At 40.6% G+C, this 27036-nt stretch overlaps 1 protein-coding gene and 1 long non-coding RNA gene across 2 annotated transcripts; both read left to right on the top strand.

The window, feature by feature from the left end:
* Positions 1 to 4196: 4196 nt before the first annotated feature.
* melk (maternal embryonic leucine zipper kinase) lies at positions 4197 to 13800 on the top strand. Its single transcript, XM_004564280.3, has 18 exons — positions 4197 to 4339; positions 4550 to 4661; positions 4767 to 4852; positions 6218 to 6334; positions 6677 to 6820; positions 6916 to 6984; positions 7543 to 7635; positions 7889 to 7987; positions 8142 to 8210; positions 8528 to 8626; positions 9273 to 9359; positions 9480 to 9611; positions 9725 to 9886; positions 10430 to 10715; positions 12463 to 12556; positions 12744 to 12900; positions 13024 to 13127; positions 13225 to 13800. Exons 2-18 carry the CDS (start codon positions 4583 to 4585, stop codon positions 13400 to 13402), a joined length of 2055 nt encoding a protein of 684 aa, XP_004564337.2. The 5' UTR covers positions 4197 to 4339; positions 4550 to 4582; the 3' UTR covers positions 13403 to 13800.
* Positions 13801 to 15290: 1490 nt separating this feature from the next.
* Positions 15291 to 16451, top strand: LOC143419185 (uncharacterized). The gene is made up of 4 exons (XR_013099161.1): positions 15291 to 15490; positions 15638 to 15709; positions 15831 to 15883; positions 15962 to 16451. It is a non-coding gene; the product is annotated as an uncharacterized LOC143419185 (long non-coding RNA).
* Positions 16452 to 27036: the final 10585 nt, after the last annotated feature.

Raw genomic sequence — 27036 nt, 5'->3', positions numbered from 1 at the left:
CATTAACCTAAACTGGGAGAACTAAACAAACAACATGGAAAAACCTGGACATGAAACCTAGAAACATGGCATGGAGAACATGGCGTGAACAACAGACGACCTGAACAACACACACTGAAAACAGAGGACTTAAATACACAGGAGGTGATTAGGGGAAGTGGAGACACATGAGGAAACAGCTGGCACACATGAACATAATGACGTCACAGTGGGAGAGTAAAACTGAACATGATGAACACAGAACACCAGACCTCTTCACAATAAAACAGGAAACATAATGAGACATAGACATGACAACCCGAACTTGACAACGTAAGACACAGACATGAAACGCATGAAGAGCAGGGGAGATTTAACATGGTTGGAAACACGAGGGGAAAATAATAACTAGAAACACTTAGGCATAATAATACAAACTTGATAACATAAGACACGCAGTATGAAACACGAAGGGTGAGGGGAAGCTTAAATACAGGGGAAGAAAACACAAGGAGTCTAATAACCAAATGAACTTAGATAACCTAATGAACAAAATAAACTCAAACTTAAAACGCTGGGTCAAAAGACCCAGGATCATGACACAATGAGAGTCAGGTCTATCAAAACTTATGACACAGAGCCACTTCGGGAGGTAGGGGGCAGATAAAAACATGTCTTACCTGTGTTGCTGAATGGAGTGACAACATTTCAGACCTGAAAAACCTTTTTTCCCCCCACAGACTGTCCTTCGATTGACCCTGCAGCTGTTCACAACATGGGTGTGAAATTGCCAGGATCAAAACTTTCCCAACTTCTCTGAGAGCCCCCTTCTTTGTGATTGTGTATGCGCTCATGTTTATGTGTGGACTCTAAAAAGATATATGAGACACATATGTGTGGATAAAGTGCAGTGATGCAATGTCTGTTGTACACAGCCAATCGGGCCACTGTTTAAAGAGGTTGAGTGAGAACGAAAATCTGTTATTCTGCAAAGCTTTACATCTCTCCTATTGAGTGTTTAGCACGAGCCCTCTGACTGGAGACAGTGAGGCAAAGTGCAGCACAACCTTTATGATAGCATGCACCTACATACACATGTTGTACATCTAAACACGGACATACATGCCCCTCTTTTTCTTTACTTCAACCCTCTCTGGCAACCATCCAGGTCTAAGACGCCAGTCCCCTGCAGTGAACACCCAGCAGCCATGGACTAATGACACAGGCATTCTGGGAACCTCCAAGAATCTGTCAGAGGATACTAGATGTACAAGACAGAAGCTGTTAGGACCACAATGTCTGTTTTTGGTTGTGACACCTTTATAGCTGCTACAGGATCTCTCATTATACACTCGCTGGAGGTGGTACAGCAGTATGGAGCTAAATATGTATGAAGGTAAATATCTTGCAAAATGTGAGAGCTTGTAGAATCTTACATTTTACAAGCTCTTACATTTTGCAACATGTTTACCTTCACACAGCAGCTCCTTAACGCAGAGATCTGCTTGAATGACAGCACACAGCAGCATATATCCCAAAACAAATGCAGGACGTGGATGCACAACCTGCATATTACACACATCTGCTAACATGATGTTTCTTATTGTTTTTAAAAGTTTCCGTGCAATTACACCAGGATTTTGTTCATGACATTTAGTTGCCTGACTGTTATGATTATGTACTGATGCTTATATGTGAAACTTTGCTGGCTGGACATGGCCTTGGCAGTCCCGGGCTGTCTGTTAAAACCATTTGCCGTAACAAAATTTGCTCTCAACAGCATTATAACCATTTTTTTTTTAAATTCTTTGAGTTGTATCTTATAAAAGGACCCAGAGGGGGGAACACCCTGTGCCTTGCAGTACGTTACAATACATTCAAAATATGTTTAAATCTGCAGTAAACCTATGAGCTCATGCAGATTTTAGACTAGCTGAGATCTGTTAAAAAAAACACGGCTATTGCTTTCCAGACAATCAACCGTATGTAACTATTTAAAATATGTTTTCGTCGGTGTGTAAGTGATTGTGTATGTGTGTGTGTGTATGCTGACCACAAAGTACAAATGACACAAAGACAAAATAGTGACGTTCGAGATTTCGTTTTTTTAAAACCTCATACTGGTCTCCATTTTCCTCTGTTTTCCACTTTCCACCGCTGCTCTCTCCGCTCTCTTTTCTTCTTTTCACTCTCCCGTCTCCTCACACTCACTTTCTCCTCTGTTTGCTTCCAGCTGTGGTTATTTGATGTGCCTCTGTCCCATCCCGTCCAGCTGCCGCACAGACCAAATGAGTGGTTCTGTCATCCTGCTGACACCTGGACATCCCCTAACCACAGATTACTTCCCTAACAACCGACTCATTTCCTAACAACCACGAGACATACAGGATGGTCACTGATTAATCACTGAATAGCTCCGTAGCTTTGTGGTTGTCCCTTTACAATTAAAATAATCAGGGAAAATAATCAGGGGGGAAATAACTTTATACATCATCTGCAGTGAAAGTGCTTGCATTACAAGTGGTAGACAGAAGATGGGGTTCTGCTAAAATGCATTTATAGTTCACCTCTCACCTGTTTCTAATTACAGACTTCAGACAGGCACAGCTGAAGACACCTCTTCTGACACCTTAAATACATCTCTTCGGTCAGCCACTGCAATCACATACCTATAGGGTCAAAACAGAACACTTTCCACATTACAAAAAACACACAAGGCTTTCCTACCTGCAGGTCGTAATATACCTGTATATGAAAGCATGATTACCAGTATCATCATTCGTCCACAGTATATTGGTTTAAGTGTAAATACTTATACATAAAATATAAATATTTACTATTTGAGGTAATGGGAAACTCAGGAGGTTTTTTTTCTATTTCTTTTTCCATATGGGAATAATAGATGAACAAATCTGGCAGCATAGTGATGCAGTAGTTAAAACGTTGACCTTGCAGCAATTAGTCTGTGGGTCTGAATCTGTTCGTTGACTGGGGCTGGGAAATGGTGGACCCTGTGTCTTACCCAGTGTACGCTTGTATACGGTTGACCAATGGGAATAGGTTGCTTGGTGTGATAGTTTATATTATACTACATTATGTGGACAGCCAGGTGTCACTTTTACCAGAATCCACTGGCAAATGAAGGCAAACTGGCAGAAGTACAGTGCCATACGCTGGACAGTGTTCTGGTCCTGACATTTATGTGGGCTCTACTTAAACATTGTGGTAGACCCTTCCATTGTTGCAGAAGCCTTCCACACTATTGTCTGCCTCTCTGGAAAAAAAAAACTACTTTAGGAATGGTTTGGGCAACCTAGCAAATTCAAGTTGTTGACTTGTCCTCAATTCCCTAAAATCCAGTCTGAGTACCATCCGTGGAGACACTATCTTGCAGTTTTTTAACTAACATCTTGTTCCTGACAACACAGGATGCTTTCAGAGGACTTGCGGAGTGCATGCCTCAATAGGTCAGGCCTGTTTTGGCAGCAAAAGCGGGACCTACACAGTAGTAGGAAAAAGAGATTTCAGTGTTACAGGGATGAGTGTATGCATACCAAAACAAATAAATGATTTCTGACTGGCTGGGAGGTGTGTATTAACTTGTGGCTTGTTGGACTACTGAACCGTGTAAAGCCCAACAGAAATGCATTAACCCACATTGTACATATCTGACCAGACTAGTGCCATTAGTCCTTCCTATATGTACTCCAATATTTAACCATATTTAACCAGTATTTGTAGTTTTTGTATGCATTTAGAATATATTACTGTGCTACTTTAGCTGTATTTAGCTATATGTCAAACTACTAATCTGGGTTTTAGGGGCAAATATGTTTGTTTTGTACCTTCTTATATCCTATTTGGAAGTTAAAATAGAAATGCATACGCATTTAGCAAATAGATCATACATACACATAAATAATAAAGCACAGGTTTCCAAGCAGAACATGTATTGTAACAAGATGATGAAAATGATATTCATTTAACCCGTCAGGGGTTTTAATGTTGTCTCTGACTGGTAAAGTGAACCAAATATAACACCAAATATAAATACCATGTTCGATTTTTTTTTTTAACCCCTGACTCGTTTGTATAAAAAAAACAACTTGGTAATTAACGTAATTCTGATTGTGAACCAGCCTGCAGAATGAAAACAAAGTTGCACTAACTGTGCTTTTTGTTTTACAGCTGCAGTACTCTTTTTCACCACAGGGGGAAGCACGAAGCGCAAACCGGAAGCAGGAAATGTAGTCACGTCAACGTGCGAAATTCAAACTTCTGTAACAAAACATCGGTCTGCCGGACTCGGGCTTTACCGTGTGGTTAACTGACGCTGCCGTCTTCCTCTGTTTTCGTTCAGGTAAATGCAGAATATCGAGTACTGTTTTGGTTCAGTTAAGGTTTATTGTAGTTACTTTTACCAACTGCAAGCGGTATTAATGATTTATGTTGGCTACAGTTATGCAGTAATTGACGTTAAGCTAGCTGAACGGTCACAAACCGATAACCAGTGAGTGCCAAACGTAGTTTTTTCGTGTCTGTTGCCAATTTTAAGCATTTTCCTCTCCAGGAAAGTTTACCATCTTGCGCCGGAGCAGGGAAGATGCCAATAGAAAGGACGGAGCATCGCGGAGCGGACGAGCTCCAAAGATATTATGAGGTTTATGAGACTATCGGCTCAGGTAATGCAAGGGTTAATTGATGCATTTAAGAAAACAATTACTATCTGTATCGTATCCTCTCTGAACCCTGTGTGTGTTTTTTCTTTCTTTCTGTTTTTTCCCCAGGAGGTTTCGCTAAAGTCAAGCTGGGTCGACACATCTTGACAGGAGAGAAGGTTGCCATTAAAATCATGAATAAAAAGGATCTTGGGGTAAGAAATGAAACCGGCAATAAAAAAATAGGGTCAAACACAAAAATATAGCTCAGAGTATAAAATGTCAGAAACAATTATCACAAGTTGTTGCATTCAAAAGTGAGGCAGCCTAGTTGTATGTTGGTGCCATTAGTCTATACTTGTAAGAGTTCAGTTCAGTCTTTATTTAGATCTGATAGTGAAACGGAGTGACAAGCAGTAAACAAATAAAAGATTAAATATTTACAAATATGTACCAGTTAAACTACTATTAAAACTGCTATGAACTACAGAGGGAATCATTCCTGGCTGTAAAACTCCTCCATCTAATGCACAGTACACACTGCCATAGTTACACCCTTTTCCACATCCTCTACAAAAATAATTTTAGAGTAAAATGTCAATCATATGTAATTTCTGTAATGTTCTGGAGATTGAGCTATTTGTATATATTGGAGCTCTTGGCTTTATTTTGTAACTTTGATAATGTATTGGATATTTAATTTAGTTCAGTATGTTACTCTTCTTGTTGTCTTGGAGCAACACTAACCACATAATGTCCTTAGCATTAATAAAGTATTCTGATTATCTTAAATTCAGAGTTTACACTAATGCAATTTCAGCCACTAGAACACAGATCAGAAAGTTATTGGTTGCATTTGTTGTCCATTTATCAGCAATAACAGCTGTTCAGCCAATAAAATTTGTTTCATGTTTGTCTGACAACAAACTGGTGATTTCCAATCGCACCAAGCAGTAAAATAAATTTGTGTTTCTATCAGAATTAAATTTGTTATTAACTTTTGTTCCTAAATGTCTGTAACTGTTAACTCAGTTTCACTGGCCTTTTGGTTTAGGTGCATGCAGGTCAATTAGTCATGACACATCATTTATAAAAATCAACAACTGACATTTGGCACTTTTCAATAACTATGTGCTGGAACTGCAATTCAAATCTTTTTGGCCGACTAATGATGGCAGCCTTCAACTGTTATGTTTGCTCAAGCATTCATTTGTTTACAATAAGAGTAAGATGACCTCGCCCTGAGTTGAACCTTTAATCTGGGGAGAAAAAGTCACGCCCTGGCATTTGTCCTGTTACCTTCCAAGTAATGCTGAAGCTTTTCTAACACCCCATTTTCCTCTGCAAACCGGACCTTGTCTAGAACAAGAGGTTTCAGAAAACATTAGTATGGGAGTGGTTCTTCTGAAATAACTCAGTATTTCGCTTGAGCACAATTCGCGGCTCTTGCTCGTCTTCAAATAGGCAGAACAAACAAAGAATAATGTTGTTGTTTTTTTTAAAAGAAAGAAAGTGTACAGTGCAGTAAACAGTATTTGTATGTATAAATAATTTACAAGAAATCCCTGTGTTTCACCTAGGATGACCTACCCCGTGTGAAGGTGGAGATCGAAGCCATGAAGAACCTGAGTCACCAACATATCTGTCGACTGTATCAGGTCATAGAGACCTCCACCCAGATATTTATGGTGTTGGAGGTAAGGGCATAAGCAATGTGTTATGTGAGAATGAATATAAGCTTAAGATCAATTTCTGGGGTTCTCCTCTCCCCCAGAATTTAATTTGAATAATAATAATAATGGTAAATAAAACTATGTTATCATTATCAACTTATTTTAAGTGATATTGACTTTTATGCTTATCAAATGACCTAAAATAACATGAAAAGCCACAAATTTCTTTTCGGTAAGGCAACACAGTTTTTTTTGATGCAACTATATGTGGGCTAGTTGAGATAATTATCCCCAAAACCTGCTTTGAACCAGAAAAATCCTGAATTCTTTTTTCTTCTTTCCCTCAATCTTTCATTTTACTTTCAGTACTGCCCTGGTGGGGAGCTCTTTGACTACATCATAGCTAAGGACCGCCTGTCTGAGGAGGAAACCCGGGTCTTTTTTAGGCAAATTGTGTCAGCAATGGCCTATGTCCACAGCCAAGGATACGCACACAGAGACCTAAAACCGGTAAAAAACAAACAAACAAAAACAACCACCAAAAAGTGTCATAGATCAGTTGTGGCTGTAATATGAATCTTAAAGTTTTTCTCTTTGAACTCTAGGAAAACTTATTGATTGATGGAGACCACAACTTGAAGCTTATAGACTTTGGCTTGTGTGCCAAACCTAAGGTATATTACCAAATTCCTTTTCCCTCTTTGTGTGTATTATAAATATTTAGCATCAGGGCGAGGGAAAAACGTTCTTAAGGCATTTGCTGTTTACCAAGGTACTCCTCAGTCTATTGTACAAACTAGTTCCATGCATAACACACTACACTGGTGCACGACGTGAGACAAAGCAGCACTTATGTAAAATTTGATTACCAGGCATATCTTTTTTCCAATCATATTGAACACAGAAAAACCACCCAGGGTCCTAAATATCTTTCTGAAAGGTTGTTTGTGAGTTTGGATTTTTTTTTTTTTTTTTTTTAGCTACTTTGGAAAATGTAGTAGTTAGTTATGGATAAGGCTTTAGTGTATCCTGATACTTATGGATGTTGCAATGAGGAAAAAAATCTCAGACAAACATCCATTTTATTTTTTCAGAAGCATGGGGAGTAAAATAATCATAAAAGGAACACTGTTGTGTAGCACATCATAACTAAAACTTAGACATGTGTATGCATGCTGTACTCGATGCTGTGTATAATCATGACCTAAATAGCATGTTGTTGCCTCTTGTAGGGAGGGTTGGGCTATGAGCTGATGACCTGCTGTGGGAGCCCTGCTTACGCTGCTCCTGAACTTATCCAGGGAAAAGCGTATATTGGATCAGAGGTATGACATGTTCTTTGGTAAATACAACTTTTAGAAATGCTGGGGTTTTAATTCAAAAATTTCTGAAGTCGCAGTATTTGCATTTGGCTTTCACCAAGATTTATGAATACCTGCCTGTTCCACGGTTCGAGTTTTTCATGGTGTCGTGATCACATTTGCTGGCGTGCAATTCAGTGCAACTGAGCTGTGAAATGTTATCTGTAACGCATGAAGCTGAAATACCGCTGTGTGGTGTGTAACTCCCTCCTCCCAGGCTGATGTATGGAGCATGGGAGTACTGCTGTTCGCTCTGCTCTGTGGACACCTGCCCTTTGATGATGACAACTGCATGATCCTCTACAGGAAGATTACAGTAAGAGCACTCTTATTTTTAAAACCTTTCCCTTAAGTTCCGGGTGCTGCTCCTCAATTTTTGTGGGCATTCAAGGAAACTCACAGCAAGTTGTTGTCTTATCATTATTATTATTATTTTTTAATGGGTTTCTTGATGTCTTCTTTATTTTCAGAGGGGTACATATGATAACCCAAAGTGGCTCTCTCCAGGTAGTATCCTCCTCCTCAACCAAATGTTACAGGTCAGTCAGTTTATTTGCTCTTGTCTTTGTATACCTGTCAGCCTCTCAACCTGTGATATGTATCATTTGTTTACTGTTCTCTAGAAAACTTGATTCTTTTTAATTAAAACTGAGGTGCAAATCTTCTTTTTTTGGTTGAATTACAGTAAAATGCAATTATGCATTTGCCACATAAATTTATTATAACAGAACACCTCTTACTCTCAGTAAACCTAAAAGCATTTTCCAAGATTTGAAGGCAAATCTGTTTCTGCTACAGATTGTGGACTATGTAGTTTTGTGCAGGTTGAGTTGTAGTTTCTGTATGTGTCCTGCAGGTGGACCCAAAGCGGCGTCTGACTGTCAGACAGCTGCTGGACCATCCCTGGGTGATGAAAGACTACAACAGCCCTGTGGAGTGGTACAGCAGGCAGCCGGTATGGACAGACACACAAAAAAAACTGCATAAGAAAACTCATAATTGCAAATGGTAGCGTTTGCTGTGACATCGCTTTTACAGCCTTTTTCAGGCTTTTCCCCCTTCTTTTAGATTGTCCAGTCAGCATACAAGTCATTGTTCTGTGACATTACCATAGTCCTTAACATCACTTTCTTTTTTTCATCGGGATTAGTGTATGAAACAAGAACAGTCTGCAAATGCACATCTCCACCAAGGCTGAAAATTCCACACTGTACATGATGTGGAACCAGATTAGTTTGTGATATATTCTTGAGATTTTGTCCAAGTTTTCTTATTTTTATGTGATGTGCATGTGTGAAGATAGGACTGTGATATGGATCTGTGAGGAAATGACCAGTTTTGCCCTCTGCTGCAATCCTGAAGAATCCTTCAAAACAAAAATCTTGGATCCAGATGAACTCCAAAAGTTAATTGGTACTAAATTAGGCCAAGCCTGAACCTCTGTGAACACATTTTTGATGCAAAACCATCTTCAGCTGTTTTGAATAATCCTTCAAACAAACAAACTGAATCAATGAAAAACCTCCTTGGTGACGATAATAAAATTTGTCTGTTTGTAGCTTTGTGTGTTCACAGTTTAATCTTTGTTTTGTCTTTTGTAGCTTGGCTACATGGATGAAGACTGTATCACTGAGATGGCAGTAAACATGAAGCGATCAAGACAGAGCACCACAGCGCTGGTGAAGGAGGTGTGTGTCTGTATATGCATATTTCAGCATCATTATGTTGTATTTATCATATTATACTAGAACTTGTACTTAATTTCTGTTAGACATCTACTTAAATACATCTTAAATTATCTCCCACAGTGGCGATATGACCACATCACAGCCACCTACCTGCTGCTGCTGTCTAAGAAGCAGAGGGGAAAGCCTGTCCGCCTGCGCCCTGAGCCAGCTGTCTGTGAGGACTCCTGCTCGCCTCTGCATCAGGGACTACAGGTCAGATTTAGGACCAGAGCTTCCATGATGCTCTGCTCTTTTAAAGCTGCTTACAGCTGATACTGATACATTTTGCTGTTATGGATTTTATTTTTTTATTCTATCTCTGTTAGACCAGAAAAGCTCTGCACTTCAGTGAGGATGAAGACGCTTTGATTGTGGATTCCTTGGACATTTGCTCAGACTACATCGATGATTGCCCCTGGGTTTCAGTTCCACAGCACACACCCCAGAGGGTCAGAGGTCAGCCAGATGGAATCATAAAAAAAGACACGGTATGTGGAAGTTGCTATAAGTATAGATTTCTCTTTTCTTTCATGTGTCTAAATGAGTAGACTGAAGAAAAAGGTAAACTCGGATTGAAAGCCTTCTCTTTAGACACGCTGTCCAACCACGTCAGAAGCTGGATGCGTTTAGTCGTTCCAAGTGGCCACGCTTTAAGGCAGAGTGACAAACCAGCCATTGTGGGGAAGGGGAGGCAGATGTTTAAATGTTTAAAAATGGAAAGGACACCCACTTTTCTCGCCAGGGTGGTAAACATAGAAAAGTATTCCAAATAACCACCTAATTAATCCGAAGCAGAGAGCAACCAATCCCTGATTTCTCTCTTACTGCCGTATGTCAGAAAGTACAGTCTGAACGGGAAGTTACAGATACTGAATGAATAAGAAATTCTCCAGCTGATACCTGAAAGAAGCAGGGGGATGAGGTTTTGGGTGCTTTCTGGCTATCTGAAATGCAGTTCAGATAAATCCCAAATGCAAATATAAATCTAATCCATTATTATTATCATCATTTGTCTTTTGGTATTTTTAAAGAGGCTGGTATCGCCATCGGTGGAAAAAGGACATCCTTCAAGCCCGACCCCAGAGAGAGTGCGAAAAGCGACACCTCGCTACCATAGAGAGAGGAACCGAGAACAGGCCAGCGAGAACAAGGAGAATAATGATGTCCAAGACAGAGACGTTGACATTTTTGCCTTGCCTCCACCTCGAACGCCTGTATCCAGTAAGAGGAATGCACGCCTCAATAAGAATGTGTTGACCACACCCAATCAAAATGCTAATATCAATAGCCCCAAACCCAGTGTGGCCACACCTAAAGGTAAGAATCATTTCTTAATAGATTCTTGGTCACTCAACCAAAGACAGAAAATTGAGTACCGTACAGACAGTACAGAGCTCTGGGCATCGTACAGTTTATTTGTACTGTAATTGTTGTTCTCAACAAGGGTTTGAAGTGCAGTGCCTATTAGATCAGATTCGCATTAACCAGCTGCCCCTCTCCTCCACTCACCCCCTGCCCCCCCTTCATTTATCCGTCCCTCGCTTGGTCTTACACAGCTCTCATAATCACAAGTGCCACAACCACATGCCAAACATTTGCAAGTAAATTGTATTCTGGTAATAAACTCATTTATTGGGTCTGTTTTTATCCCAAAGCCACTCATATTTCTGTGATTTAGCTGTCATTTTGCCACTGAAAATGGACACACACACACACACACATCTATCACTGTCAACTCAAAGGTGAGGTTATTATCAAGAAGCAGCTAATTCTGTTCACTTATCTGTGAATGAAGGACACTAATATGAACGGAGAATCATTAAAGTCTTAATTATTTGTCATAGCGACTTGTCTGCTCACATGTCCAGCCTCATTAGATGCCTCTATAAATTCAGCCACCAGCTCGCTGCAGCTGACCTAGTTGATGTTGAATCCTCGGAATACGGCTCAGACCCGCTCTCTTTACAGCCTCCTGCTCTGCAAACTACAGCAAAGTGCAAACGTGCTACCTGTGACTTACTTGTCCTCATATTTCTCTCTGACTCACACACACACACACACACACACACACACACACACACAGTGGTCTATGCGTGTCTGTCCCTAGGCGTGTGCTGTGACAGGTGTAGCTGTCTCTTTCCTTTGCTCACTGTCCCACGTGGGCTGTAGTGACATGTGTTCTCTTACCACTAAAGCCTAGCTCTCTTGTGTGTGCATGTGTGTCAAAATCGTTATTCCTTTGTGTTCACAACTCCAGTGTCAAAGCCAGCCAGTTCGATGCATAAGAGCACAGGGCTGTTACCTAAGCGTTTTCAAATTTATTCTCATTCCAAACACTTCTCCCTGTTGAGTGACCTTGGGGTTGGTAAAAAAACAAACCTTTATCCATGTTGTGTTAGCGGTATGCTTTATTTTTTGTGTTGTCTTTGATCAGCTCTTGATTTAAACTAGAGTTCCTGAGTGACAGTGAGTGAAACATTCAAACCCCAAGCTGACTATACTTCTCAGGAGCTTCACGGTTATTTCCCTAACACTACGATCTGACCAAAACAGTCATAGCCAAAAATGTATTATAAGAGGGGTTTATTTGACACTGAATTTCACATGAGTTATCAATTTTCAGTTAGATTTTTCCTTATTGGTTAATGAAATACTCACATATTTATAGTTAAATTATTTTGCTATAAAATTCTGCCGCTTGTTAAATTGGATTAAACCTGGATTCCTTCTCAGAGCCATCACAGGGTGGTGACAACGTCTGTGTAAAATCTATGGTGAAACAATCCTAGTGCTCACTTGATGCATGACTTCAGCAGGCACTGAAGACAGTCCTGATGAGTTTATGGCCTAAATCGATAATCGATAAGGCATACTGAATAAAACATGAACTGTGGTCTTTATTGTGCTTAGTGACACAAATAAAAGCAAGTATTCTTTAGGCTAGCCAACCAAATGAGCATTCGGTGTTTCTTGCTTTCTCAGTCAGATCCACCAATATGTATAGAAGTTCTGTGTTTGCAAGGTAGTAAGTTTTCAACTTTCTTAATGCACTTTTTTCTGGTAGGTGGAGACGGCTCATCCAAAGAGCACAAGAAGAGAGCAGCAGAGAACAAGGATCCTGCAAATGTAGAAATCATAGCCTTCAGCCCAGAGCGGAGGTGAGTAAAGGTTCCCTAAATGGTGCTTTCCCTTCAACAGAATTTATTCTTTACTTTTAGTCATAAGAATGGGTCATAAATGTGTTCTTGAGTCCTTGAAACCAGTAACATGTAAGCCAATGGGAAGGGCAGTTCAGGATTCCTGAGCTAAAGTGAGGCTTTTTTTTTTTTCCTCTGTGCTCTTAAGGTCCAGGTCACTGGACTTGGCTGTCACAGGAGACAGTGGGAAGAAGAAACGAGGGGGAAAGATGTTTGGTTCCCTGGAGAGAGGTCTGGATAAGGTGATAACCATGCTCACGCCAAACAAGCGACGAGCTCTGCGGGATGGTCCACGTAAGATTAAGGTAATAGAAAGCCGAAAACCCCCAAAGCAGATCCATCATCAGTAAAATAAAAATTCAAAGACAATTAATTTACAGCAAAATGATAGAAATTCTGATCAGTGGCTTGGCTGTGTTTTCCACCAGGCACAGTACAACGTGACTCTGACCAGTCAGACCAATCCAGACCAGGTGCTTAACCAGATCCTCTCCATCCTGCCGGAGAAAAACATCGACTTCACACAGAAAGGGTAAGAATTCCCGTTACCTCCCTGTCTTCTGACTGGTTTGCTCACTCTTGGACCAAATGTTAATGTTTCCACATTGTTCCCATTGCCTTTCCTCCAGGTATACTCTGAAATGTCAAACCTGGGGTGACTTCGGGAAGGTGACGATGGCGTTTGAACTGGAGGTGTGCTTGCTGCAAAGGCCCGAAGTTGTTGGGGTCCGCCGCCAGAGGCTGAAGGGAGACGCTTGGGTATACAAGCATCTGGTGGAGGACATTCTCTCCACATCCAGTATTTGAAGGGGGGAAAAAAGCACTTTCTTACCAGTATCTACTAGTCCTAAGTGAATTCGCACTGGCTTTCTTTGCTGAAGAAATACCACTGACTAACCAATGAGTGATGCATATACATGGACAATGATCAGTCCTTCATTGTTGTTTGGAATATTGTCCGTAGGCTAGTCCGGAATTCCCAAAATACAAGTTACATTAAATTTATGAGCATCACGTCTCAGGATCCTGTCTGTACAGTGAGTCTTGTTTTATGTAGAACAATTTTTAATTTCCATTTTCATAATGAGTAAGCTTTATGTAATTGATGTAAAGTGAGTTGAGGTGTGTGTCTGAAATGAAATGGGACTTCTTACACTATACCTTCCAGCTTCTTATTAACATATTTATGTCTTCTTCTTGTTGTTCTCCCCTGTAGATGCAAAATTTTTATGAATAGGATGAAGTGTAAAGAATGACTAATTCTCTGTACACATGTTTACAGCTTTCATCATGTTTTTATGTGGTTATATTAAATGTCCTTTTTTTCTGTCTTGGTTTCTGTGTCACATGGTGTCTGTATGTTTTTTCTGAAAATGCAAAAGCAGCAAAAATAAATGATTTTCGCATTCATGAAGACAGATGATTGAGATGAATTCAGCTACTTTCTTAACTTCAAATGTTGTTTATTCATTCAGCAGTTGATGGAGCAGTGGTGTGTTTTACACTCTTGTCATCAGCCTTCTGTTCGTCCTCTAGGCTTCACTTCACTTTGGTAGAAAGATTGATGGTGATAGTTTATCTTAGCGAGTTTTTCTAAACATCTACCGTAAATGAAATGAGCAGTGAAAGGTGTCAAATGTCTGTAACGTTTCTCACCTCAGATACTTTTGAGTTTAAGACTACTGGCGAACAGACTTGTGGTTTTAACCGACATTTACTACAAGCTGCAAAAACAAAACAAAAAAATAGTTTCCAGTATTTTTAAGCGTTAGTAATCATTGTACAGTACACAGATAAAACATGGTGTATAAACATACTGCCCACGCATCACTGGGTTAACATAATAAAAAAAAACTTGAACTGGTGTATCATGATTTTTATCATTTTTATGGCAGGAATGCCTGTGAGAGCATGATTGTTAGTACTAAGTGAAAGGCTGAAGTCATGATGAACATTACCTGCAATTTTGAACAGACCTAATAAATAAACAAACCCTGGTGAAAGACATTAAATGGTAACATAAAGACTATTAGTGCGCTTCGGCCCTTTGAGTAAACCTCCCTCTCCCCCTACTCTGACAGAATGCCACTTAATCATGACAACATTACAGCTGATCAGCATTTATTTGTAGCAGGTTCTCCTTGGTGTCTCAGTGGGGAGGAGAAGGGTAATGGTGGGGTGAGCTGATAATAACAGGAGGGGTTTAACCTTAATGGAGTGCGAGGGTAGGGGGTGGGACGATCATTTAAAGACAGGGGTGAAGGTTGGAGTTGGAGAGCGTCACATCATACTATGACATTCCAGTGACGGTAAATACCTCCTGCTGGCCTCAAGTCATTTTTTTAAGTGTTTTGGCACAAAAGCATGAATTTGATGTTTCATATAATTCAGTTGAGTTTTATAGTTGCCTCAGTGTGTTTTATATTGGAAGGTAAAGACTGCAACAATACAGAGAAAACCCCAACAATCAGATGACCCCCTATGTGCAGTTACTTGGTGACAGTGGGAAGGAAAAACTCCCTTTTAACAGGAAGAAACCACAACCAGGCTCAGGGAGGGGCAGCGATCTGCTGTGACTGGTTGAAGGTGGGTAACAGGACAAAAGATGCACAAAACATGCAGAGAAAAGAGTCTCTAGGTGATCTTTCAGCTGTGAAAGTATTCTTGATATCACCCCTCCCCTCAAACAGGTGGCGCTGACATCCCTAAAGTCAGTGTGGAGTGGTTCAGGCCATGCTTCTTTTCTTTTTTGTTGGAAAACTGGCACAACAAGGGGGAATGTTGCATAACTTCCACAAGAGGATTACTTAAGTAAAGCTGAAAACTTTGCTGAATAAAGGTCAGTGTGACAGAAGGAAGCAGGAGTGAGCTGATACACAGTGGGAGCAGTGTTGGGTGAGAAATTAAACTCTTGCTGTTGTTTTTAAGCCATGCAGACACTGTCCTAGATTCATGTGCGAGTGCTCGTGAAGGCTAGTGTAGGCATTAAACCTTAGTGAAGGCTTAATGTTGCTGTTGAATTGTTTTGTTTGTTGATTTCAGGATTGTAAGTGTGAAGCTGTGTAGGAGAAATGAGGCTATTGCTGGCTGTCAGTCTCATTCTCCTCTTCCTATGTAAGTAGATGTCTTTTAAAGAATGCAACCATCACTGATGAGGTTTAAAAGCTTTGTTTGATTCAGTCGTGTTTTGCTCTTATCCAAGTAAAGTTGTGTCTGTATGTTGCTAACTTTTCAGGGCTTCACAAGACTCAGACATCTAGTGTCACCTTGCACATGAATGCTCGTGAGGTAGGTTGACAAAAATAAATAATGCTATAAAGAAATATATAGTGTGTGTATTTAACGCCCACCTTTTGTATCTTTTAGGCAGTATCGATGAGTGAGGCAGCAGTATCTCTCCTCTTATCGCCTCTGTCTCTGTACTCCTGGATGACCTCCACGTTGCTCAGGTTCCTTCTGTCCGTCCCAGCTCTCGTCTTCAGCTCCTGGTATCACTCCTTGCTGCTGATCCTGGCTGGGCCTTGGTGTGTTGCCACTGTCTGCTTCTCTCTGCTGGTGACCGGTCTCCATGTTTCTCTCTACCTACTTCACCTCGGGCTGGTGGCTGGGGCGGTAGCCATTTTGGCTGTCAGGCAACACAAGATGGCTGACGGTGACACCCCCAGGGAGAAAGTATTAAGCCTACAGAAGAGCGTAGAAGGGCAGCAAACCAAAAGCAGGCTAATAATTGGTAAAAGAGCTGCCCAGCAAGGCTGAGTTGTGTAAAATGATGATGTGTGAATAAAAATCCACCTTAGTTAATTGCTTTTACCTTTGTTTATTTAATGAAAGTAAACTTTTAGTTGATTTTTACATAGATTCTGTGTTTCTGTCTTTTACTGGGTTTGGGACAACCTTACAAGGAAGCAAAAAGAAAAGGGGAGGGAGGAGGGCACTAGTGAGTCCTCGTGCCCTAAATGAGGGTGAAAATATATCTGCTCGTTGCTACTTTAACAAAGAGCCTGCAGTTGTCCACTTATCGGTCTCTCTCATTTTCTCTCGTCGTCTTTAAACACGGCCCCCAATTATCTGCGGATTGTTGTGCTGTTTGCTTCCCATCTGCAGATGTTATCATTAGACGTGTCTGTCAAATGGAGATGAGAAGATAAGAGAAGAACCGAAAATGTTCTGCATTCGTAACGTTTATGCAGCGGAGTCCAGCGGTGCAGGACATGCAAACCACATTCCTGAAAAACACTAATAAAGCGAGTTAACAGGGAGAGAAACTGCATGTGGTGGAGGCGTTGAGCCAAGGCGGCAAATGCTTGCCCAACCAAGTAAACCGCGTATGCAGACAAACTGTGGCTCCCTGATCACAGTGAAGCATTAAAACTGCACAGAAATAACAATCTTATCAAAATGATCAACACTGCAGCCGAAGAGTTTAGCCGTTTAAAAAGTAACCGGTGAACTTTCTGTGCTGTTGTCTGTACAAGCGTGCGAGAAAGAGACAGAGAGAGACAGAAGGGAAATGAGGCTGGATCATAGAGATTTATTACATGGCCGTGGCATCCTAATTAGCATAAAGACTGGACTGGCCCACTCAAGCAGAGAATTAAAAACCTTAATTGTGCTGTCAGCCTTCCTCTCTCTTTCTCACTGTTGACTCTACTTCATTCCGCTCGCATTCGTCTCCTCCCGCTTTCCTTGCCCTCTCTTCTCTGCTTATGAAGTAGCGAGCGTCCGTGCCATTTAATTGTTGGTGATAAATGGGAAGCAGGATGTTTGTAATTGTCTCAGAGATTCGTGTGTGTGCGTGTGTGTGCGTGTGTGTAGGGGGAAGGACGACAGAGATCGTCGAGAGGAAGAGGACGAGGAGAGTTATCCTGTTTTGTAAGAAGAGAGTGGGGAAGCCATTTATCAAATGTTTGTTTGAAGGAGGAAAATTAGCTTGGCAGACGCAGGCGAGGAAGTGCTAGTTGGATTTGATCCCAGGCCAAGCTGATGCTTTTTCCTAGTTGTCTAAATCTCCAACATAATTCAGTGCTCACATTATAGAAAGTAGAAATGTTTCATGTTTAAGACTTACAAATGTTTCAGATTCATATGGGGATTACATGATTGAGCAAATGGGGGTCAGAAATGATATACTAGACAATATAGTTCATATCCAAATGATTAAATCTGATTGTATTGCAAAATAGACTTAAGATAGTGTCCGAAATACTTTTGTTTGACAGACACTTCTGTATGTTAAGGGCTAACATACAGAAGTGTAAGTCAGGTAAGTCCAACAGTCTAAATTAAAACTGTTTGTCTAAAACTGATGTTCTAAATTGACCATAGATGTTTATTTTTTAGCCCTTCGATAGATTGGCGTCCAGGTTGTACCCGGTGTCTCACCCAATGAAAGGCCATGAATTTGATAAGCATAAGAAAATGGATGAATGACAGGAACATGGCAAAGAAACTACAAAAGCCAAAAAGCTGCTGAGGCGGAGGATGGGAAAAGACGTTATGAAGGTGGGACTGAAAAAACAAACAGTCTCTCGAGCTTTCAGTGAGTAATCTTTGCTTATTTCACAGGTGAAAAAAACCCCCCTATGACCAAATTCTGATTAGCAAATTGGAGCACCTTGAACTCATAATTTTTTCCCTGCAAATGACCAAAATCAGTTAATAATTTATACGTCCATTACTAAACTATCTTATCTTGGATTTATTCTTCAACCTGCAGTTACTGTCGCCTGTATTTTGTCCCTGTCATATTACTGTTGAATAATGAGATGCACACTATGTCATTTTTATTCCTCAGACTACTGAAATAAATTGGAGGCTCTGCTCTTTTCTTGCCCTTTTCTATGGTAAATTATGGTATTATAGCTTGATTGAAGAGAAAATTATGATCTAGAAACTCAGAGTTAATCAAGTCAGATTTTACTGAACCTGCTTTCCACAACAGGGTCAGCGCGTTCGGGATTAGGACCCACTGAAATAGGTTCTTCATTTGGATTCTTTAGTTTTTAGCACTTGTAGCTTTGTTATAGCTTTTTCTGTTCTTGTACGTGGACTACACCTCTGACCATCACAGTGTGAATATTTGCCAGTTTCCTGAGATAAAATCCAGTGAAAACCCAATTAAAAAAAATAAAATAATGGCATTTATTCACATAAAAGATGTCAACATAATCTGAATAAACGTAATATGCTTGCTCGACTGGAGAAAAATTAGTTGGATGAAGGAGGGAGGAGGAACACAGAGGAAGTAGGATAGCACTGAAAGGCTTTTCTAAAGGAGGAGGAGGAAATGTTTTTGCGAGGGTCAGTCCTGTTTGTGCGTCTCTGCTGTCAAAGCCTCTCCTGCAGTAGCAGACGAGGTTAAGACTTAGGAGGCCGGGCCCTCTCATACGGCGTCTCCCTCAGCACTGACAGCTCACTGAGGCACACACACGCTCACAGACAACACGCACTGCCTTAAACTTTCCACTTTACCCCAGTCCTCCTACCTCCTTTTAATGCATCTGCCCTTCTCTTCCCTCTCTGTCTCCCGCTCTCCCTTTGCTTCCATTTCTCTCATTGTTTTTCTGTTTCTATCGTTCTTCTTTTTCTTCTCACTCTCTCTAATTGGTCTCCGCTAGGTTTGCTTAGACAGGCCTATTCATCATAGCACTATCCTCAGAGACAAACCCTCAGGGAGCAACGGGGAGATAGACAGAGTCAGACGGGAGGGCGATAGGGTCTGCCGCTTGTCAACCCACTTCTCTCCTCTTTTCCCCCTCCCTCTTTACTTCCCCCTCTCCCTCGTCTCTCTGCTCGGTACGTAGATGTCAGTTTTGCAAAGGGAAGTGGGGGTGAGGGAGGTAAAGAGGGAGGGAATGTAGACACATTAGTTAGGCTATTAGTTCAACAAGCTGCTTCCATGCCTGTCAGTGGTCCAACATCCAGCCACACGCACACACTATTCTCACGTCTGACATTTGTTACATGTAGTATCTGTGAGAGAGTGATTGTGAGTGACGGGTTGAGTGTGGGGGGTGGAAAAAAAAAACTTTACATGGAGCTGAGTGTCTGTCATTTCTGGTGTCCGGAGAGCCTTAATGAGCAAAACACAGCATATAAAGACTTTCTACAACCCTGCTCATTTTTACCAGTGTCACTGTGTATTGCATTTCTGAGACTTCAGTGTGTGAGTGGACGCGTGCGTATGTGTGTTAACATGATCGCTGTTGTAAAGGGCAAAGAGAAACATGTAGAGCTTCATTGTGAGAGGTCCAAATGTCTGCTTTGATAAGGTCAAACGAGATTTTTTCCACTGTAAGTGTGTCAGAGAGTTTCTCTTCTCTCCTGATTTGATGGGCCAGCAGTCAGAGCAGCTTTCTTCTTCTTCTTGAGATTTGCTTGACTTAGGCGGTAATAAAACCGAGCGATAAAAGGTACACATAGAAAGTGCTTGTATGACATTTGTAACACAGGTTCAAGTAAGACAAACACTTTAAGGATCCCTGGACTCGACTGCTCCCAACCTTTTTAGCTTGTGACCTTTAATAATGAAGGTGTGTCTGGTGACATGATAAAAATGTTTCCAGGATTCATTCAGGATTATTTAGGGCTTAAGCATGTCCGGTTAAGTCAGAAGTCATTATATATAATCTTGCTGGGACTGAATTATTTTCTCAAAAATAGAAAAAAAAAAACGAAATTAGAAGGTATGACGGGCACTAGTAGTCCATCATATTAGAATACAATCACGTGAAAAACAAAGTACACCCTTATGCTTCCATAGGAATTAAGAGGCCAAGTAGCAGCCAGGTGTTGTTGCACCATTCAGATGTGTGATAACACAACATCAGAGTCATCCCAGGAGTGGACTTCCATGCAAATTCACCCTAGGGTCAGACCATCCAATATTCAGAGAAACACATTTCAGTCTCTACAGGCCTCAGTTGAGATGTTAAATACAAAGCTTAATATCTCGTAAAAAACATGGGTGCACAGCTCAGATTTGCAAAGTTTCATTTGATCAAATTAAAAGACTTCTGGAACAATGTTCTTTGTAGATTAAGTAAATTTGTTTAGTCGTAATGCATAGCACCATGTTTGCAAAACTCAGCATGAACACCTGATGCCAACTGCCAAGCACGGCAGTGGAGGGGTGATGATTTAAACTTCTTTATTTCCTTCATTTGTTGCAACTAAGTCATATTTATATATTCATGCTATGGTCTCCCTAACTCTTCACTTAGCTATCTTGAACCTCAACAATTCTCTTACTTGAATTAATTGTCATCTGCAGCTACTGAGGAGGGGACAATTTAAAAGCAATCCAGTGTTTAACAGACTTTTCCATCACCAGTGTTCTTGCCTGCTGATAGACCACAACCACAGCTGGAAAAGACGGTCAAATCAATGGAAATAAGATGCAATTGAAACAAACCAGGAGATAGCATAGCATTAACTATTCCCCATCCTCAAAGATGTCTCAAGATGTAAACTCATAGCAGAAAAATCAAGGAGAATGCGCCTGGACATGAATGGAAAGAAAGCAAATAGAGATGGGAATGCAAACACAGCAGAAGTCATGAATATGCAGCATACAGCTCACCCCCTGCTCCATCCTTTTCCTCTGTATGTTTTGTCAGATTCTTGCTGCCTTCTCCTCCTGTTTGATTCAAATCCCCTGCTCTCTCACTCCTAATACCTCTTCAGCATCTCTTCTCCTAACCCCCCTCTCTCGTGCATGAGCCCCTCTTCACTAATCATCTGAGGCCCAATTATACTCAGTTGGCCCCGCACCACCTCACTACAGGGGCTCTGGAGGGCCAAAATATACCGATGCTGACTGACGTTAATTTGCATGACTTCTTGGCCTCCATAAGTACCACTGTTGTCTGTCTTCTGCCGTTGCATAGGAAGCCAGAGGAGGAGAAGAAGAGGTAGAACATGTCATGTTATGTAATCCGAAGCACTAGTAGGAGAGTAAAGAAGGCAGGGAGTGTCGCACTGCTTTCTAACTAAGTACTGTCAAACCCTTATTTTGCAGGCAGACATGGATCTGACAGGTCACACATCGGCTCTCTATCTGCCAGGCTAACGTTTCTGGCAGTTTGGCAGTGTTTGCCCAGATATCTGTAGTCTACTGGCGGATGCTGTCCAAGATAAAGACAATGTTGGATAACACCTCCCACCCACTCCATGACATGCTGGTCAGTCACAGGAGCACGTTCAGTGAGAGACTGAGATTACCGAAAAGCACCACTGAACGACACAGGAAATCATTCCTGCCTGTGGCCATCTCCCTGTACAACGCATCCACTTAACACACTGTTTGCTGCTACAGCTACACATGTTTCTTTTCCAACTATTTATTTATGAGTGACTTATGTATGTATGTATGTATATATATGTATATATTGTACTATTCTTAGTTAGTGTATTGTCTGTCTTGTCTTAATGTTGGTTTAAAATGGAGCACTGTAACAAAAAATAATTTCCCCCAGGGATCAATAAAGTATTCTGATTCTGATTCTGATTCTGATTTCAGACTACGCAAACATAAATCTCCCATTTATTTATTTATTTTTCCTAGTGTTTGTTCTTTAGCTCATTTGCAAATAAAATTTTGGGCTTAAGAGGTTATCAGAGCTTTCAGGATGCCACTTCACTAAAGAAAAACAGATACAGTAGAATTATATGTGGCTAGTTTTTGCTAATACAAGTTTTTAGATCCAGAAACTGCACATTTTTTAGACATGCACAGACAAACAGCAGCACCAATATCTGTGTCTCCTGATTTTAAATTCCTAATGTGAAATTGCTCATTGGCAATGTGATTTTACTGTCTTTCTGTTACTCACAATCACCAATTAATAAACTGTAGTACGTAGTGGAGTATGTACAATTTAAATTGTGTAGTTTTAGCAAGCTAAGCTTTGGTTATTTTCTCCGCTCCACACCGTGCGTAGTTGTGTCACAGCTGATTGAAACAGGCTGGGATGGCTGCTGTAGCCATGGCTTTGCATTCATTGTTGGAATTGTGTCTGTGACACATTAGCTTAAAACCTGCGAAACACTTAACTGCACACAGAAACTGTGAGAGCACTAAAGTCCTGGCTGAATATTACATTGAACTTACTGAGCTGCTTTAGTAACACACAGTGCTGTTGATCACGTAGACCTTAAAACAAATGGACTGCCATGGCTTCTGGGCGAGTTCGACATTTACCATCTTGGCTTCATAAGGCCTGATCCTGGATAAATAGGGAGGTTGCATCAGGAACGGCATTCACTGTGGCAATTCCTCAGGGAATAAGGGAGGGGCTTGAAAGTATCTTTAAGGTAGCCATGACCTAGGACATCTAACATCTTTAACATCTTTACTGCCTGTTTCTAACTAGGACAATATCGAGAGAGAGAGAGAGAGAGAGCGCGCATCACGGTGTATTAATAAAGAGACTTAGAGAATCTCGAGTGAGGGCAGAGTGAATATTTTCTTGTAGACTTCTGTAGAGTCTGCTTTTTCTCCCAACCACAGCACTGCTCATTAGAAACATTAAGTTTTATTGAATAAATGGCTTTATTTTTCAGCCCTAGATGCCATGTCCATCTTTAAGATACAGTCTATAATTTAACAGAGCTCTTTTGACTAATTTCAGTGGGAGCAGTATTGTAGCGTACAGTTTTGAGCCATATCCATACCATCACAGATTCAACCACAAATGCATTTTTAAGTCTGAGCAATAACCCCCAAATATCTGCAGAGAATATCTGGTTATCTGCTACTATACACCAGGAAAAATGCCAACGGTTGTATATGAATACCACAAAAACAACTGCAAAGAAACCCAAAAGAAGGTGAGAAAAGCCCTCAGTGGTCTTTTAGGATTCAGATGAATAGAAGAGAAAAATGAAGGCTGGAGAAATGTACATGGAAGCACCAGATTTAATCTTGCCTAGGAATTCGTCCAACCTCGATAGCGGCAATAAAACAGCGCTTGTTAACTTTCACTCCAGTGTTAATCCTTTACCGTATGATGCATTTTTACACAACATTAAAGGGTTGCCTTTGGTTGGCATGGAACTAGAATAAACACACACACACACACACACGCACACACACACACACACACACACACACACACACGCACACACTTCTTGCAGTTCTGGTGTCCTGGGCAGACACCCAAACTGTGGACAGCCTGGCCTGTGTCTCAAGCTGGGTATGTGCTGTTTTCTGTGTGTGTGGCGTGTTGTCGCCATGTCGTGGCTTGTGTCCTATTATCACCCCTCTCCCCCTTTCTCCTCCTCTCTCTCTCTCACACACACACACACGCACACACACACACACCTCTGCCCCCTTCTGGACTCGGCCAGCAGCCAAGACTGCAGCACTGGGACACTCCATTCACTAAGATTGGTGAGGTGAGAAGAGGGAGGGGGTGAGATGAGATGTGTGTCCCCCAGGATGAAAGCAGCTCTGTGGGGTCACAATGAGACACAAACAGCCACCAGCTCTGTCAGCAGCGTCTACTGTCCATGACTGAGGCTGAATGTACAGGAATGTGGTATTTATGCCAGAAACAACTGTTTAGTTTGTGTGAGTTTGTGTATCAAAAATCAAGTAAACGAGCAGCTAAACACTCACTCAGAAGCTTTAAATTCCAAAAAATTATTTTTATTCTGAATGACCAATAAAATTATGGCAAATATTTACAAATAATTACTTCTTAGTTTCACATTACAGGTACATAAATGGAATAATTCACCAACAACAGTCACTCAGGTGGACGGATGGACAGGTACACAGACTGAGTATGAAGAAATGCATCAAGCAAACTGCAATTTAATATTTCACAGTAAACTCAAAGCCATGAAATAAAATAACAATAATATTAACAATAAAAATATAAAAAATAAGCATAATATCAAATTCACCATTTACTTTCAGTTTTCTGAACAAAACTGATCGCAGTTCAGGAACAAAATAAACTAACAAACAAAAAGTGAAGAAAAGATAAAAAGAAGAAAAATCAAGTGATATGATATCTTTGGCAAATTCGCACTGCAGTAAAATACATTCAAATATTAAGACAACACACAACACACAAAGAGAAAAAACACCAAGTTTTGTTTGCAACTACTAGAAAATTGAATAAAAAACATACAGGTTTTCTTAAAGAAGCATTTCTTTTTACTTTTTTTTTTTTTTAATCCTCCCCTCTAGAATATTTGAAGGCATTTCTCGTCTTCGTTTTTGTGTTTGTAACTCTTTTTCTTCTATTTCATATGGTTTTTGTACAAGAGTTTGTCCTTTAAAACAGGCATCACAGGCTTTGGTGAATGTTACAGATATGTTATCTTTTTTGTCCCATTTTAATGTTGAAGAATAGAACACACTGAATCGTTGGACCCGAATTAAATTTTTGCCTTTTTGTCTTTTGTTTGTTCATTTTATTTAAATTCATATTTTATTTTATTTTATTTGGACCAAAATGTCACAGATATAAATATCTCTTCAAAACCCCAGATAGGAAGTCATGGACACAAAAAAAACTCCAGATTGTTACACGAAAGGCCACAGTAAGGTGAAAAATTATGTATCTATTCTTTTTTTCTTTTTTTCTTTTTTTTTGATTGAAACATCTGCTTAAAAAGCACAGTTGATTTTTGTAGGCTGAGTCGTGTGTATTACTCCTCTTCCACAGTTGAATAATATTAAGATGTACAGAACATTGTAACACTTCAGTATGAGATCTGTCCAGAGCCTAGTTATATCAGCAAGCATGAAACAGATTGTGCCACTAATTGCTGTCAAGATGTGATGCTGAATTCCCCTCAGGTTTTGGGAAGGCAGTAGCCTTCTTCATGGATTCATATTGAGATACAGTCAGGCAGTGCGCACTCGGCAAGAAATCATAATAAAGGAGAAAAAAACTCATTTGCATTTATTTCAGGTTCTTATTTGACTTGGAGCTGGGATCAAAATTCAGGATGCAATTTATTTTCATGGACAGTAAACTGTGGAAGTGCTGCAAATGAAATGTATTTGTTTGATCTGAAACTGGTGTTTCTTTGTGTTTCAAAATGCTCTACAGCCACACGGAGAGGAAATAGGAAACAGGAGATGCGAGATCTCACAGAGTGTTCTTGTCCAAATAAAGACGCCGGCAGCAATATTGCCATTGAAATGACCTCGCTTTGGCACGAAAAACACCCAGCTTGATTCCTATGCAGAATTTCTGACAGGACAGCGAGCATCACGTCTGAGGAGTCAGTGGGAAAAAGTGAGAGAAGTAAGAAGGAAAAAGGATTAATAGGGCTGTCTGAAGAAAAAGGGAGGACTTCTGAGGAAGGTCACAGCCCTGAAATCAAGAGAATACCTTTAATATTCCTAATCCTGGTGGTGTGGCAGTGGGGAGGAGAGGCGAGATGGGGAGACAAGTGCATGAGATATGATGAGATTAGGGCTGAGGAGGGATGGGGGGGGGGGGGGGGGGGGGGGTGAAAAGGGATGGGATGAGCTTCTGATGGCACAGCAGGTTTGGCCTCCCCTGGGGAACATGGGGGCATAAGAGGAGGGGCTACCACCACTTTGCAAAGGACAAAAGGAGGGAGCAAGAGTATGTCTGTACTTATATTTATGTGTGTGTGTATGTAGCCTCTGCCTGCCACGCTTTCTATAGTACCACCCACGGTGACTAGTCCCCCCCCCTTCATCACTGCAGTCAATGTCATAGCTGCCAATCCAAACAGCTGCCGGCCAGTGAGAATCCAGTCTCTCCCAATGTGAACCAGTCAGGTCAAAGCAATGGCAAAGCAAGCTGTGTCCCTATGAGATGCATAGTTAACCAACAGTCCTGTTAATATGTCACTGGACTCTGGTCTACACCGAATGACAACCACTGAGTTTGACTTGTTTGATTTAGCAAGTTGATGCAAGCGGACAACTGGATTTACCTCCTGAAGGAGAATGACTTCAATCAATTATTTCTTATTGTATGCGTGTGTGTGAACATGTTTAGACATCTTTGTGAGGACAGAAAATTGGCATGCTACTATACTTGTGGGGACCAGCAGTGCACTTATGGTGACAAAATGCCTGTCCCTAGGAGTTTTTGAGGCTCAAAATATGGTTTTAGTGTCAGGGTTACAATTAGGTTATGGTTAGGCTTAGGCTGAGGGTTAGGCATTCATTTTTGATGGTTAGGGTAAGCAGCTAGATTATGTCAATGAGATGTCCTCACTAAGATATGAAATTGTGTGTTTCTTTTAAATACTGGGGTTGGAAAAAAGAAATTCATTTTATTAATGAATAAACTTGATATATTTCTGTCATGTTCTTGGCTTTTACTTTTATATATATATATATATATATATATATATATATATATATATATATATATATATATATATATATATATATATATATATATATATATATATATATAAACATAGTTTAACCGTGA

The sequence above is a fragment of the Maylandia zebra genome, linkage group LG6, assembly GCF_041146795.1.
Source record: "Maylandia zebra isolate NMK-2024a linkage group LG6, Mzebra_GT3a, whole genome shotgun sequence".
NCBI lineage: Eukaryota > Metazoa > Chordata > Actinopteri > Cichliformes > Cichlidae > Maylandia > Maylandia zebra.
Note: the sequence above shows the minus strand (reverse complement) of the source record. Positions and strands in the feature narration are given on the sequence as shown.

What these genes read in the sequence shown, in the direction of transcription:
- melk (XM_004564280.3), top strand. Translation starts at nt 4,583, where the DNA reads ATGCCAATAGAAAGGACGGAGCATCGCGGAGCGGACGAGCTCCAAAGA. An exon ending in TTATGAGACTATCGGCTCAG is followed by an intron (nt 4,662 to 4,766) that starts GTAATGCAAGGG and finishes TTTTTTCCCCAG; the next exon opens with GAGGTTTCGCTAAAGTCAAG. An exon ending in AGTGGTACAGCAGGCAGCCG is followed by an intron (nt 8,627 to 9,272) that starts GTATGGACAGAC and finishes TGTCTTTTGTAG; the next exon opens with CTTGGCTACATGGATGAAGA.